The sequence below is a fragment of the Mustela nivalis genome (genome assembly GCF_964662115.1).
Source record: "Mustela nivalis genome assembly, chromosome: 10".
In the NCBI taxonomy this organism is placed as follows: domain Eukaryota; kingdom Metazoa; phylum Chordata; class Mammalia; order Carnivora; family Mustelidae; genus Mustela; species Mustela nivalis.
Genome location: NC_139029.1, coordinates 94,570,374 through 94,587,280, shown reverse-complemented (window position 1 = coordinate 94,587,280; position 16,907 = coordinate 94,570,374). Strand labels below are relative to the sequence as shown.

General features: G+C 37.8%; 2 protein-coding genes across 5 annotated transcripts in view; one reads left to right on the top strand and one right to left on the bottom strand.

The window, feature by feature from the left end:
- FMO5 (flavin containing dimethylaniline monoxygenase 5) overlaps positions 1–9,492 on the top strand; it is a 31,068-nt gene extending 21,576 nt beyond the window's left edge. For both annotated transcript variants that reach the window (XM_082685114.1, XM_082685113.1), the window contains exons 6-9: positions 68–267; positions 2,949–3,301; positions 5,091–5,163; positions 7,746–9,492. In XM_082685114.1, coding sequence (XP_082541240.1) covers positions 68–267; positions 2,949–3,301; positions 5,091–5,163; positions 7,746–8,091 — 972 coding nt within the window. In that variant the 3' untranslated portion in view covers positions 8,092–9,492. The remainder of the gene's footprint in view (positions 1–67; positions 268–2,948; positions 3,302–5,090; positions 5,164–7,745) is intronic.
- The window catches only part of CHD1L (chromodomain helicase DNA binding protein 1 like), a 143,615-nt gene that overhangs the window by 109,980 nt on the left and 16,728 nt on the right, over positions 1–16,907 (bottom strand). The window lies entirely within an intron of this gene.

Sequence of the window (16,907 nt, the reverse complement as noted above, 5' to 3'; positions counted from 1 at the left end):
TAATCTTGAAGAGAGCTATTATGAGGAAAGAATGACAAAAGCAAACAATTTTTTCCCCATGCCCCAGGTTTTCCTCAGTACCAGGAGAGGAGCTTGGATCCTGAATCGTGTAGGAGACTTTGGATATCCTTTTGATGTGTTATTCTCTTCTCGATATAAATACTTTCTTTCGAAGATTTGTGGTCGATCATTAGTAAACAGTGTTTTGGAGAAAAAGTTGAACCAAAGGTTTGACCACGAAATGTTTGGCCTAAAGCCGAAACACAGGTATGTTGCCATAATGTAAGTAGAGCAGTGATGGCCAACGCACAAGAATAAGGACTTCACATGGGATAACAGTAGAACTACTTCTACCCATACATTAAGAAAATACACATATCTGGGGCATCTGGGTGGCTCAGTGGGTTGAGCCTCTGCCTTCGGCTCAAGTTGTGATCTCGGGGTCCTGGGATCCAGCTCCGCATCGGGCTCTCTGCTCAGCGGGGAGGTCTGCTTCCCCCTCTCTCTTTGCCTACTTGTGATGTCTCTCTCTCTGTCAAATAAATAAGTAAAATCTTTTTAAGAAAAAAAGAAAGAAAAAGAAAATACACATATCTGAAATCAGATTTCTACTTTGCCCCTTATAGAAGTCTAAGATCTACTGATCTGTAATCATCAGCCTGTGATTCTCCTTGGCATTAACCATTTTATCATTTCCTCAAACACAGGTTCTTTTTACATGATACCCAGTAACAATAAAATGGTAGCAGATAGCAGTAAATTATTCATTCATCCCACAAACATTGAGCACCTGCTATGAGCCAAGCATTATACTGCACACGAGAATACAGAGACTAAAGACCTAATAGTAACTAATACAAATAATAACACCTTAATTTTCTGAAGATTTAATATAAGACAAGCACATTGCTAACTGAGTTCTGTGTATGATCTCATTTAATCCCCACAACAACTCTATAGGTTAGAACTATTTTTTTAAAAAGATTTTATTTATTTATTTGACAGAGAGAGATCACAAGTAGGCAGAGAGGCAGGCAGAGAGAGAGAGGAGGAAGCAGACTCCCTGCCGAGCAGAGAGCCCGACGCGGGACTCGATCCCAGGACCCTGTGATCATGACCTGAGCCGAAGGCAGTGGCTTAACCCACTGAGCCACCCAGGCGCCCCTATTTTTTTTTTTTTAAGATTTTATTTATTTATTTGTCAGAGAGAGATTGAGTGAGAGCGAGCACAGGCAGACAGAGTGGAAGGCAGAGTCAGAGGGAGAAGCAGGCTCCCTGCGGAGCAAGGAGCCCGATGTGGGACTCGATCCCAAGATGCTGGGATCATGACCTGAGCTGAAGGCAGCTGCTTAACCAACTGAGCCACCCAGGCGTCCCAGAACTATTTTTTTTTTAATTGCTAGTTTGCAGATATAAAAACTGACACTTAGAGAAACTAATTTCTATGAGGTTACACAATAAATAAATGTCAGACTTGAGAAATGGATCTTACCTTAAATACTCTAAGGAGAAGGCAGGCAATAGAATATGATAAATGCATGGAGAGCTGTGGGGGTATGAAGTATGGGAGTCCTCACACAGGAAGGTCGACTGAAAGAATTTCTAGAGGCTGATTTTTTTTTTTAAGATTTATTTATTTATTTACTTACATGAGAGAGAGAGTGTGACAGAGGAAAGGGTCAGAGGAAGAAGCAGACTCCCCGCGGAGCGGGACTCCAGGATCATGACCGGCGCCAAAGGCAGTCACTTAACCAACTGAGCTACCCAGGCACCATAGAGGCTGATTTTTAAATGCTTTTTTCCAACTCTTTATTTTCTTTAGTGTTCAGATTTACTTACTCCAAAATAGTAAGTACAATGAGTACACATGATACCTTTCACTTAGATTCACCCATCAACAGTTTGCTGTATTTGCTTCCTCTCTCTCTCTCCCTCTCTAAAGATAGATAAATCCCCACATCCCCACATCCATCCATAGATACATATATACATATTTTTTCCTGAACCATTTCAGAGTAAGTCACAGTCACTAGGACACCTTATCCTACATTCTTCAACATATTAAGAAATGGGCTATTCTCCCACACAAACGTAACAGAGACCACACAGGAAATTCAGCATTGATAAAATACATTATCTAATATATCAGACATTTAGGTTTCCTAAATTGTCCCCAAAATATTTATGGCTCTTATATTTTTAAATCTAGGATCCTTTCAGGTATTAGCCAATTGCATTTAAATGTTAGGTCTCTTTAATTTCTCTTCATCTGAAATAATTCACCATTTTTCAACATAGACTTTTATAAAAGAATTGAGCCAATTGTTTTATAGAAAAATCTCTAAGTTTGGACTTGCATAGTTGTTCCACCTTTACTATATTCTGGTTAAACATTTTGGCACAAGTACTCATAGGTTATATTGTACCTTCTTGGTGGATCACACCAGCATCCACATGATACGAGTTTATCCTGTACTAATGTTAAATTTGATCAGTTGGATAAGGTGGCACCTATGAAATAAATAAATAAATAAATAAATAAATAAATATGTTTTATTTATTTATGAGAGAGAGAGAAGGGACACACAAGCAGGGAAGGGTTAGAGGGAGAAGCAGACTCCCCACTGAGCAGGGAGCCAGATGCAGGCCCTGATCCCAGGACTCTGAGATCATGACCTGAGCCAAAGAGAGATCCTTAACCAACTGAGCCACCCAGGTGCCCCTGTCTTCTCTTTCACTGACATTTAGGCCCCAACGTCTGCTCTGAGATCCTGATCTGTGCCAAGCTGGTATACATTAGACTTTTCCCAAATTTCATGGATAGACCAAGAGGGACACCATTAGCATATTGTTTAACCACCTCCATCAAAGTAGAATTTTACTAACATATTACTGATACCTCTTTTTCTTTCATTTCTCCTTCTTCTGATCTTTATCACTGCTTACAGACCTCTGAGTCAACATCCAACAATGAATGATGATCTGCCAAATCGTATAATCTCTGGCTTGGTAAAGGTGAAAGGAAATGTGACGGAATTCACAGAAACAGCTGCCATATTTGAAGATGGCTCCAGGGAGGACAACATTGATGCTGTTATCTTTGCCACAGGCTATACTTTTGCCTTCCCTTTTCTTGAAGATTCTGTCCAAGTAGTCAAAAACAAGATATCCCTATATAAAAAGGTCTTCCCTCCTAACCTGGAAAAACCTACTCTTGCAATCATAGGCTTGATCCAGCCCTTGGGTGCCATTATGCCCATTTCAGAGATGCAAGGACGCTGGGTCACTCAAGTATTTAAAGGTAAGTGACCATGCTACCTAACTACTTAATGGTATGTTTACTTACATTTATGTTCTTGCTTTTAAATAACTAAACTATGTATGACTATAACAGTGCCTGGCATTAAAATTCATGCTCAAAAATTATTTTTGAGTGAATGTAAAGTAATAACATAACTATAGACGTACATTGGAATCTCCTGGGAAATTTTCCCAAAATGGGTATGCTTTGCCTGGTGGTATTTATTTTATAAATCTAAGTGGGGCAGACATAAGATCTCTGAGAATATGTTCCTTCATTGATTCCAATGGTACTGCAGACTAGAATCCACTCATCTAGATTTTAGACAACTGATACACATTTGTAAAGCAAAGGAATGTAATCTTTCATTATAGAGAAAAGCATATATGGAAATGGCATGATTTGATTTCAGCCAAAAATTAAGACCTGGTTAAAGACTAGTCCAGAATATATAAGATTCAGCCTCTCAAATTCTGACTTTCCCCCTTTTCCTCCTCTTTCAGTTTTGGCTAAGAGATCATCAGAAAAAACTTAAGGGTTTGGGAGGCTCAATATGAGTCAGGAAAATGATATGGCTTCTAAAAGGCTTAATTATCTCTAGCAGCATTAAAGAATTCTAATGTCCTAGAACTTACAATTGTTTTTCTCTAAGAACTTAAATTTTTGTCTCAACTGGTCAGTACATACTCAAAGACACAGTTTATTTTGTTTTTCCCAACGACACATTTTAAAAGTGAAACTGGGGGGCACCTGGGTGGCTCAATGGGTTAAAGCCTCTGCTTCAGCTCTGGTTGTGATCCCGGGGTCCTGGGATAGAGCCCCCGCATCGCATCGGGCTCTCGGCTTGGTAGTGAGCCTGCTTCCCTTCCTCTCTCTCCCTGCCTCTCTGCCTACCTGTGATCTCTGTCTGTCAAATAAATAAATAAAATATTTTTTTAAAAAGTGAAACTGGGGTACATGAAAAGAAGAGAGACAAGAATGGTTAAGGGATTTGAAAATGTGACATTTGAAGTACAACTGAAGGAGCCAGAGTGGTTTACCTAGAGAAGATAAAATTCAGGGCTGATAAGAGAGTTCCCTTCGAAGGTTTGAAGAATGTCCCTGGCAGAAGGATCTGATATGCTCAGTATCACTTCAAAGGGTTGAACCAGAACGAAGGAGTGAAACTTTGAGGGTTGGACAAAATCAGCTTAACATTAGGAACAAACATGCCAACGTTTTTTCTTTTTCCTTTTTTTCTTTCTTTTGGTCAGCTATTCCCATTTCAAGATGAAATGGGCTGCCTCTGAAACTATGATGAATCCAAGCAGAATAGGGAAAAGCTTACCTTTATAGGACTTTGGGCATAAAATGGGATCAAAAATTTAGTTTTCCTTCTCTCCCTGTGGTACAAAGTCTGTTACAAAGAGTACAAATGTGGGTGTGTTCTTCATCCTGCCCTTTAACTTCCTCCTTTATTTTTCATATACTTGTGGGGCCATTAATTATTTCCTCATGTCCATTACTTCATTTCCCAATCAGGAATATGATGTTAGGGAGGAGGACGGTATTGGTTAGAAGGCAGAATAGGAGAAATATCTCCCAAAAGTAGAATACAGTAAGTTATTGTTGTTAATGTCATATTGTAAGGATAATGGGATAATTCACTAGATCTAGTGAAGTATACCCTACTTGGGTACAGAAAATTATCCTGTATTTCTTTGAGTTCTGTCTGGCATAGTGATTATTAATAGGATTATTATTCCTCATGGGGTGATTTTACACTTAAAATTTTGATTTTCCTCTTTAGGGCTAAAGACATTGCCCTCACAAAGTGAAATGAATGCAGAAATCGCTAAGGCTCAAGAGGAAATTTCAAAAAGGTAAGAAATTCTCCCAGGAGAGATGCAGTTACTTCTTCTACTTGGTTTTTAATTAGAGTAATGTTATACTATATTTATTAATTTTTTAAAATATTGATTTATTTATATGAGGGAATGCATGCAGCAGAGAGGGGCAAAGTGAGAGGGAGAGAATCTTAAGCAGACTCCACCCTGCAGGTAGAGCCCAACTCAGGGCTTGATCTCATGACCCTGAGATCACGACCTGAGCTGAAACCAAGAGTCAGACATTCAACCAACTGTGCCACCCGTGTGCTCCTATTGTATTATATTTAATCTTCCTTGTGTTAAGGATTTAGATTATATTTTGAAGGGAAAAGAAATAATAGTTTATGACAATAAAATGGAGAAATAATACCAAGTGGTTTGCATATTTACAGAAAAGGAGAGAAAAGCATTTAAAATCCTGTGATTAAACCTAAAAGAAAAGTCAAGTAGGAAAAAGCACATGGAGAGAAAATCAGGTATAATTTGGTAGAATTACTTGAAATGCTAGTGGAGCTGCCAGACAAGAGTATCAGTGACTTAATGGGAGGAAGATATGGTCCAGTTACAAATCTGCAGGTAGATTTACAAATCAGATGAGGCTACTTCACTGGCTGTCATCATGTGACAGCGCTCCCAGGTCACAGCAGCTAGTGATACAAATAGTCTTTGTGATTTGGGAAGGTGGTAACATCAGCTAGTTCCTTAGAGCTCGGGTGAATATGATAATTTAGCAATGTGAATTTCAGAACTTGAGTTCATTCACTGGATGATTTTCATTTGGATAAAGTGGAAGTTAATGGTAAGATCCTACATTATTGTACAAAAGTCAAAGGTACTCTGCTAACTTTCACAATCTAAATACTAAATCTAAATACTACACTTATATTGCTATAAGTTTTAGCAATCTAAAACTACACAATATACCAAAAGTCTTACATTCTTTTCTGCTTCATGTGCATCTTATATCCTCCAGAAGATTATATAAGGTCCTTAAGTTTGGAGACAAGGTCTTGTCTTTCTAACTTTCCCTCCTAACTTTCACAGCCAAATTTCTACAATAAGTATTCTACAATATATGCTTAAATTCTCACCCCTTTCTTTCTCCTAAGCCTTCTGCCTTGTAACTTCCCTCCTTAATTCTGCAACTGCTCTCTTGAAGGTCATCATTGACCAACTTCATTTTTCTTCTCACTCCTGAGTTTGGTGTTTTTAAATGTCTCTTCCTTCTTAGAATGCTTTCCTTCCTTGCTTTACTGGCTGTAAACTGTTTCAACTTTCCTCCTCTCTTTCCTTTGACTTATTTTTGCCTAGTACCTTCTCACTGTGAGCAGTTTCCAATAATCTTTTTTGAGGGACATCTATGTACACAAAGTGTTTTATATGCACGAGTTTATTTAATCCTTGCAACAACTCTACAAAGCTGGTGTAGTGAATCCCTTTTGTGAAATCTTCATGATTACTCAGCTCTTGACTCACTACTATAGGATAAATGAATGGCTACAGACCCTTCAGCCAACATAATATCCCTAAGGGGAAGCTCTTAAATTCTTTCCTGTCTACTCCCATTTCTATAATACTGGTCCCATTTCAATAAATTCCAATTTGACATCTGTTAGTTCTTTTAGAATTCCATTCTACCACCTCAAATTTATTTTCTCTCATTTTTTCTTGTTCTTGCTTTTGTTCTTGTTTTGTTCTTCTTCTTGTTTCCTCAAGTTATCCCATCTAATCTCAATTAGTTTGACTTGGCTTTTCTCTTCCTTTCTGTATTTTATTTTCCTTATAGGAAATAAAAAGTTACCAGGTAGCTCTCTAAATCCCACTCCTTCCACAAGTATCTGTTACCACATTTTCACCCTAAAAAGTTCTAACTCTTCAAATCTGCACGTAGTTTAATGACTCCATCTGATTCTGTTTGGAGGACTGCTTCCTCTACTGGGGTAAGTCATCTTCCCCCTCCATTCAGTATTCCAAATTAGCACTGGCCATGGGAAGTCCTGCTCTGTGGACCCCACTACCACTGCCCTCATAAACAACTGAAGATCCCAAACTGGAGAACTTTTGTGGTGAGTTCTCTCATAACACTAGAGTCCTCTGTATCTGGTGCTATATTTGCCTCTTTCTATCCATTCTTGTTTTCCACAACATTCCTCTTCTACGCTAGGTAGCATCCATAGATAGTCCATGCTCATATTCTATACCCATTCCTACTTTATTCCTTCATTCTGCTGCTGCCTTGACTTGTACCCCTTTGCTGTTTGCTATGGGATATATCCTCCACATCCTTCAAGGACTTATTGCTCTCTTTTAACTACCCTTTTCTAACATTTCTATTTAGCAATCTAAAACTACACAATATACCAAAAGTCTTACATTCTTTTCTGCTTCATGTGCATCTTATATCCTCCAGAAGATTATATAAGGTCCTTAAGTTTGGAGACAAGGTCTTGTCTTTCTTCTCTGTTTTCTACAGCTCCTAACTGAATATGGAGCCAGTAACAGGCACTCAGAAGCATTGAATAACTGACTGACTGACTGTTGTTGCTAGGCCATGACTTTTGTTTTCTCTGCTTCAGGTATGTGGAGAGCCAACGTCATACTATTCAGGGAGACTATATAGATACCATGGAAGAGCTTGCTGATCTTGTGGGCGTCCGGCCCAATCTGCTATCTCTGGCCTTCACGGACCCCAAATTGGCAATACAGCTATTTTGGGGACCCTGCACTCCAATCCACTATCGTCTTCAAGGCCCTGGAAAATGGGATGGAGCTCGAAAAGCTATTCTCACCACAGAAGATCGTATCAGGAAGCCAATGATGACTAGAGTAATTGAAAGCAGAAATTCCATGACTTCCACAGTAACGATGGCCAGGTTTATGCTGGCTATTGTTTTCTTTGCCATAATTATGACCTACTTTTAGCTGTCCCATTTGTCATTGGCCTAGTTTTCTCTGGAAAACTGGATCTACAGATGCCTTAAGAATCTGATGCGATTGAACAACGCTCAGCTTCACATTGCCCAGGAATCCCCTTTTATTTCTTTTGCCAAAGCATTAATCCTCTGTCCTCTTTTCCCTACAGTGAGATTCTGGTTTTTCATTCATACTGATTTCCCTCCTTTCCTTTTATGACCCGCCTCTTTTTCTTTTTAGTAACCCCTGAACTATGAGCTTAGGTATTTTTTTAGTTATCTTTGTTTGTCCATGGCCGATTTCTTGATGTGTGGTATGTGCTTAATAAATGTTTGTTGTCATTTATCAGATATAACGGTGGAGAGCATAAGTCAATATCTGTATAAGAAATGGATGATTCCATGTAATTCTGCATCTAATAGGATTTGGCTTTCTTTTAGAAGCTCAATTTTTTGTTTTTAATATTGTAACTAAATGTATATCTCCTGAGAGATAAGAGAAATAATAGTCTTGAATGCATCTAAAATAAGATATATAAACACTTAACCATTTTATTTCACTAACTATTCACTAGTGTGCCTGATACCTCATCCTTTTTACTCTTTCCCCTAAGCAACATGTCATTATTTTTTCGATGAGAAAACTATCTCCAGCTTTCTAGGCTCATGAGTCATTTTAATAATCTAGCATCTGCCAATAGGTTCAGCCTGGTTGAAAACTTTGGGAGGTTAAGTTAGCTGTCCCATCTTCCTCTGGTCATTTTGTTACCATATTAGGATCCAATAAGACTTGTCTTAGATCCGTAGCTGCCCTCTTTTATAGTATAGCCTATTGATGTGATTTGATTTGTCATTCCTCACTTCTACTTTCTCCTCTCTACTCCCTCACACATACATAGTCTAAGTAGTACATATTCAAAGAAGTCATTTATGTATTAAAACAGGATTGAGGGCTGCTTGGGTGGCTTAGTTAGTCGAGCATCCTAATTCTTAATTTCGGCTCAGATCATGATCTCAGGGCTGTGAGATCCTGTGGCAGGCTCACACAGTGGGTGTGAAGTCTCCTTAAGATTCTCCTTTTCCCCTCTCCCATGACTCCCCCATAATACATAAATGAATAAATAAATGAGTTTTGATTGTTGTTAACTAAATATAGGGACATTCTGCTTATAACAATTCTTTTAATGTCATACAATGTAGTTCTGAAAGAGCAAATGAAATGAAAAGCAGAACTTCCATTTATGTCCTAGGACTGCTGTTGGTTCTTTATTCTCATTTGTAGAAACTTGGTTCTGTTTTTGTCTCACAAAGTTAAATAAGTGTTTACTGTTGGGCACACCGAATTTCATCAAGAATGATACTGGATGTACCAGCCAGGTTTATATTCACAAATAAACTATTGTCCAATACATTTTTGCATTGCTTCCTGTTATTTAACAAAAGGATAAATGTGAACAAGTAAAGGAACAACGTTAGAAAGTATTATCTTTCCCAGTGTGACTACACATAGGAGAACCAGAAACGTGAGAACTACAACCTCCTCCTGATCATTCAACTATTTGCACATTTCCATGCCATTTGGCCAGTTTACCTGTGGAAATGCCTTTTGAGAATTAGAGAACTGAGAAATGGTATTACTTCTTAGGTCTTTTTCCTTCCCTAAAACTTGTGATACTGATGGTTTATCATCTATAAAAATAGACCTAGTATCTGAAAATCTACAGATTATTCTAGTTCAAAAGTAAATTAGAGGTTGTTTTCTTCTTTTAACATATAAATTTGCCTCTCTTAACATGTATACTTATTGAATGAAAAATCCTTTGATAATATAATAAGTATCCCAGTTTCCTCTTTAAGTAAAAAGTATGTCATTCTAAATTCATTGACTCTCTCATTTTATTTACAAAATGCAAGGTCACAAAAAAAATTCATCGGTTAACTTCTAAATCAAGCTAAAAGTGAGACATGAATAGCAAACTGAACTAAAAACAACCCAAGATACAAAGCCCTAGCTGCTGATGGCTGTGTACTAATATTCAACAATTCACCATATCTTGCTTTTCTAACTATGTTGAAAGGTTATATAACTTTCCTATTATTTCATTTCCCATTATATTACACATATACACACATACATTCTTGTTGTGCCAGAAAGTAAGAAAGTGCTCAAAAAGCAAACTGATAAAGGTATTTCAAAGGGATACAGAAGCCAACTGCAAGTGGTCTCAATGGCCAAAGGCAAAACAATCTGAGCAACAAAATAAATGAGCTAATGTAATGTATCCTGGTTAGGAACTGGCACATAAGAAGAAAATTAAGCAAAAATTAAATACTAGGTGGGTGAGTGTGTTCTGGAGGTACAGCTGCTGCCGCCACCACTGTGCAGAGCCAGAGCAGGAGCCACCACAGAGAGGAGAGAGGAGGCCCGGGCCTGGGTGGGGTAGGGGAGGCTAGATTCCCAGAGGTGGGATAACTGGATCAGAGGGTGGTTACTCCGTATATAACAGTATGTTTCTCACTGCACCCTCAATGGCACTGAGTAGACCATTAGTATTTAAAAAGACTGCATCATGCATGAGTACAAACTAGTGGCCCTTGGTTTAGGAGGCATGGGAAGTCTGCTCTGACAGTTCAGTTTGTTCCTGGAATTTTTGTTGAAATGTATGACCCAATGATAGAAGATTCCTACAAAAAGCAAGTTGAAGTAGATTGCCAAAAATGTATGCTCAAAAAACTGGCCACAGCAGGACACAGAAATTTACAGTGATGAGGGATTTATATATGAAGAATGGCCAAGCATTTACACAAGCATATTCTACATCTTATAACTTATAAGACCATTTAATGGGTAAAGGGCAGAGAAGATGTTTCAATGATTTTGGCTGGCAATAAATGTGACATACCATGGTGAAACTTGCAAAATACAAAGAGAGTTCTGAAAGGAGTTAGAGACAAAAGATCCTTAACCTACAAGGGTAGCTACATAAGTTTAGCAGCAGATCTGTCCACAGAAACTTGGCAGACTGCAAGACAGTGGCAGGATGCAGTCAATACGCTAAACAAGAAAAATATGCAACCAAGAATACTATATCCAGCAGGGCTGTCATTTAGAATAGAAGGAGAGACAAAGAGTTTCCAAGACAGTCAAAAACTAAAGGAGTTTGTGAATACTAAACAAGCACTGTAAGAAATATTAAAGGGGACGCTTTGAGAGGAAAAGACCAAAAGCAACAAAGATTAGAAAGAGAAAATATACAGGAATAGTGATTTTACCAATAATACAATGGCATTAATTCATATCCTTCAATAATTACTTGGAATGTAAGTGGACTAAATGCTCCAATCAAAAGACATAGGGTATCAGAATGGATTAAAAAAAAAAAAAGACCCATTGATATGCTGCTAACAAGAAACTCATTTTAGACCCAAAGACACTACCAGATTGAAAGTGAGGGTGTGGAAAAACATCTATCACACTAATTGACATCAAAAGAAAGCTAGAGTAGTGATACGTATATCAGACAAACTATATTTTAAACCAAAAGGGGTAATAAGAGATGAAGAAGGACACTATATCAAAAAAAGGTCTATCCAATAAGAACTAACAATTATAAGTATTTATATTTCCAACGTGGGAGCAGCCAAATGTATAAATTGTGAATTAATGACAAACATAAAAAAACTCATGGATAATAATACAATAATAGTAGGGGACTTTAACACCCCACTTACAGCAATGGAAAGACCATCTAAGCAGAAAATCAACAAGGAAACAATGGCTTTGAATGACACACTGGGCCAGACAGACTTAACAGATATGTTCAGTACAGATATATTCAGAACATTTCATCCTAAAGCAGGAGAATATACATTCTTTTTGAGCACACATGGAGCGTTCTCCAGTATAGATCACATACAGGGTCACAAATCAGGCCTCAACAAGTACAAAAAGATTGAGAGCATACCATGCATATTTTTAGATGACAACACTATGGAACTTGACGTTAACCACATGAAAAAGTTTGGAAAGAACACAGATACATGGAGGTTAAAGAATGAATGGGTTGATTAGGAAATTAAGGAAGAAATTTTTTAAAAAACCATGTAAGTCAAAATGAAAACACAACAGTCCAAAACCTTTGGGATGCAGCAAAGGCAGTCCTAGAATGGAAGTATATAGTAATTCAAGCCTTACTCAAGAAGCAGAGAAGTGTTAAATAATACCTAATACCTAAAGGAGCTGGAAAAAGAACAGCTAATAAAGCTGAAAACCTGCAAAATAAGAGAAATAATTAAAATTAAAACAAAAATTAATGATAAAGAAATTTTAAAAACCAATAGAACAGATCAATGAAACTAAGAGCTGGTTCTTTCAAAGAATTAACAAAATTGATGAACCCCTAGCCAGACTTATCAAAAAGAGAAAGGACTCAAATAAATGAAATGATCACAACCAACACTGGAGAAATACACACTATTATAAGAGAATATTATGAGTAATTATATACCAACAAATTGGGCACTGTAGAAGAAATGAATGCATTCCTAGAAACATAAAAACTACCAAAACTGAAACAGGAAGAAAGAGAAAATTTGAACAGACCCATAACCAGCAAAGAAATTGAATCAGTAATAAAAAATCTCCCAACAAAAAGAGCCTAGGGCCAGATAGTTCCCAGGGGAATTGTGCCAAACATTTATTTTTTAAAAAATATTTTATTTATTTATTTGACAGAGAGAGAGAGATCACAAGTAGGCAGAGAGGGTGGCAGAGGGGGATGGGGAGCAGGCTCCCTGCTGAGCAGACAGGACCCTGGGATTATGACCCAAGCTGAAGGCAGAGGCTTAACTCACTGAGCCACCCAGGTGCCCCTCTATCAAACATTTAATAAAAAACAAATATCTATTCTTCTGAAGCTGTTTCAAAAACATAAATGGAAGGAAAACTTCCAAACTTATTCTATGAGGCCAGCATTACTTTGATCCCTACAACAGACAAAGAGCCCACCAAAAAGGAGAACTACAGACCAAATCCCTGATGAACATGGATGCCAAAATTCTCAACAAGATACTAGCTAACTGGATACAGCTTTATGTTAAAAGGATTATTCATTACCAACCATATGATCCTCTCAACAGATGAGGAAAAGGCATTTGACAAAATACAGCATCCTTTCTTGATAAAAACCCTCAAGAAAATAGGGATAGAAGGAATATATCTCAACATCATAAAGGGCATATATGAAAGACCCACAGCTAATATCATCCTCAATCCCCACTGAGGGCTTTTCCCCCTAAGGTCAGGAACATGATAGGGATGCCCACTCTCACCACTGTTGTTCAATACAGTACTGGAAGTCATGACCTGAGAAACTCCATCAAAAAACTGCTAGAACTAATACATGAATTCAGCAAAGTTGCAGGATATAAAGTCAATTGCACAGAAATCTTTTTGCATTTCTATACACCAATAATGAAACAGCACAAAGAGAAATCAAGGAATTGATCCCATTTATAAATGCACCAAAACCCATAAGATACCGAGAAATAAACCTAGCCAAAGAGGTAAAAGATCTGTATGCTGAAAACTATGAAACATTTATGAAAGAAACTGAAGATGACACAAAGAAATGGAAAAGCATTCCACGCTCATGGATTGGAAGAATAATACTGCCCTAAGCAATCTACAGGATTCAATGCAATCCTGATCAAAATAACACCAGGATTTTTCACAGAACTAGAATAAACAATCTGAAAATTTGCACGGAGCCACAAAAGATCCCAAACAGCCAAAGTACTGTTGAAAGAGAAAAGCAATGTGGAGTCATCAAGATTCTGGACTTCAAGCTCTATTACAAAGCTGTTATCATTAAAGCAGTGTGGTACCTGCACCAAACAGACATATAGATCAATGCAGCAAAATAGAGACCCCAGAAATGGACCCACAACTCTATGGCCAACTAATCTTCTATAAAGAAGGAAAGAATATCCAATGGCAAAAAGATAGTCCCTTCAACAAGTGGTACTGGGGAAAATGGGTAGCAAAATGCAGAATGAAAGTGGACCACTTTCTTATACCACAAACAAAAATAAATTCAAAATGGATGAAATACCTAAATGTAAGACAGGAAAGCATCAAAATCCTAGAGGAGTAAACACATCTCCAGAGGCAAGGAAAAAACAAAACAAAAATGAACTATTGGGACCTGACCAAGAGAAAGCTTCTATACAGTGGGACCTGGCTGGCTCAGTCAGTTAAGCATCTGACTCTTGATTTTGGCTCAGGTCATGATCTCAGGGTTGTGAGATCAAATCTTATATCAGACTCCATGCCCAGCGTGGAGCCAGCTTAAGAGTCTGTCTCTCACCACTCCCTCTGTCCTTCTCCCTATCCTGCTCTCTCTCTCCCACTCTTTAAAAAAAATCTTTTGCACAATGAAGGAAACAATCAACAAAACAACAGGCAACCAAGGGAATGGGAGAAGATACGTGCAAATGACATATCGGAAAAAGGGCTAATACCTAGAATCTAAAAAACTCATCAAAATCAACACCCAAAAAATAAATAATCTAGTTAAGAAGTGGGCAGAAGACATGAGCAGACATTTCTCTAAAAAAGACATATATAACAGACATGAAAAGATGCTCATCATTCATGATCAGGGAAATACAAATCAAAACCACAGTGAGATACCACCTCACACTTGTCAGAATGGCTAAAATTAACAACAACAGAAACCACAGATGTTGGCGAGGATGTGAAGAACACAAGAAACAGGTATTAGTGAGGATGCGGAGAAAAAGGAACACTGTTGGTGGGAATGCAAACTGGTTCAGCCACTCTGGAGAACAGTATGGAGGTGCCTCAAAAGTTAAAAATAGAACTATCCTATGACCCACCAATTGCACTACTGGGGTTTTTTTGTTTGGCTTGGTTTGGTTATTTTGTTTTTGTTTTTGTTTATTTGTTTTCAAAGAGGGATGCAGGGAGGAGCAGAGGGAAAAGGAAAGTCTTAAGAAGGCTCCATGCCCAGTGCAGAGCCTGATATGGGACTCATTCGCACAACACTGTGATCGTGACCTGAGCCAAAATCAAGAATCAAATGCTTAACTGATTAAGCCAACCAGGCATCCCACACTACTGGGTATTTATCCAAAGGATACACAAATGCTGATTTGAAGAAGCATATATACCCAATGTTTATAGCAGCACTATCAACAACGGTCAAATTATGGAAAGAGCCCAAATGTCCATAGCCTGATGAATGAATGAAGAAGATTTGATACACACACACACACACACACACACACACACACACACACACAGGAATATTAGCCATCAAATCGAATGAAATCTGCCTTTTGCAATTATGTGGATAGAACCAGAGTGATTTATGCTAAATGAAATAAATCAGAGAAAGAAAAATATCATATGATTTCATTCATAAGAAATTAAACAGATGAATATAGGGAAAGGGAAAGAAAAATAAGATAAAAACAGAGAGGAAGGCAAACCATAAGTGACTATTAACTATAAAGAACAAACTGAGGGTTCCTGATGGGGAGGTGAATAAGAGAGTGGACTAAATGGGTGATGGGCATTAAGGAAGGCACTTCTTTTTTTTTTTTTTTTAATATAATTTTTTATTTTTTATAAACATATATTTTTATCCCCAGGGGTACAGGTCTGTGAATCACCAGGTTTACACACTTCACAGCACTCACCAAAACACATACCCTCCCCAATGTCCATAATACCACCCCCTTCTCCCAAACCCCCTCCCCTCAGCAACCCTCAGTTTGTTTTGTGAGATTAAGAGTCACTTATGGTTTGTCTCCCTCCCAATCCCATCTTCTTTCATTTATTAAGGAAGGCACTTCTGATGAGCACTGGGTGTTACATTTAAGTGATGAATCACTAACTTCTAATCCTGAAACCAATACCACACTATACATTAACTAACTTGAATTTAAATAAAAAATGAAAATAAGTAAAAATAAAAATAAATAAATTACTGTTTTCCCTTGATTACAAATTAAGTTGTTCTAAGAAAGCATAATAACTTACTATAGCAATTTTGTTTTCTTTGCTGAATAAATATAAACTATAATTGTGGAGAGGAGAAAATGGTGAAATGAGGTCAAAATAGACATCTTTTTAAGATCACTTAGATTAAGTTCTTTCCTGTAGCTGAGCACATTGAGCCAATAGTCTCCACTAGCAAAATTTATGGTACATTAATGGCAAGTACATTCATAAATGAAATAATTTTACTTAATACTGGGTCTATGCCCTGTTATTTTGTCAATGGCAATATAATATATAATAGTATATAAACATCCTCCAGAGTGCCTACTTAGAATTTTCCAAACTGCTGTATTTTTCTACACTTCTGTAAATTTTCTTTGCTGTACCCTACTCTTGATAAATTCTCCACTGCCCCAGGTGGCTAGCACCTATACCCTCAAGATTCATTTCATCTGTTATCTTCCAGGAATCTCTCTCTCTCTCTCTCTCTCTCTTTTTTTTTTTAAGATTTTATTTATTTATTTGACAGACAAGAGATCACAAGTAGGCAGAGAGGCAGGCAGGCGGGGGGGGGGGGGAAGCAGGCTCTCCGCTGAGCAGAGAGCCCAATGTGGGGCTCGATCCCAGGACCCTGGGATCATGACCTGAGCAGAAGGCAGAGGCTTTAACCCACTGAACCATTCAGCCGCCCTTCCAGGAAATCTCTTACTAATGATCTCCAATACAAAATAGGTGACCTTCTTCTGTGCACTTATTGTACCTGGTATTATGCTCAATTTTATTTGGTGAATATTTTT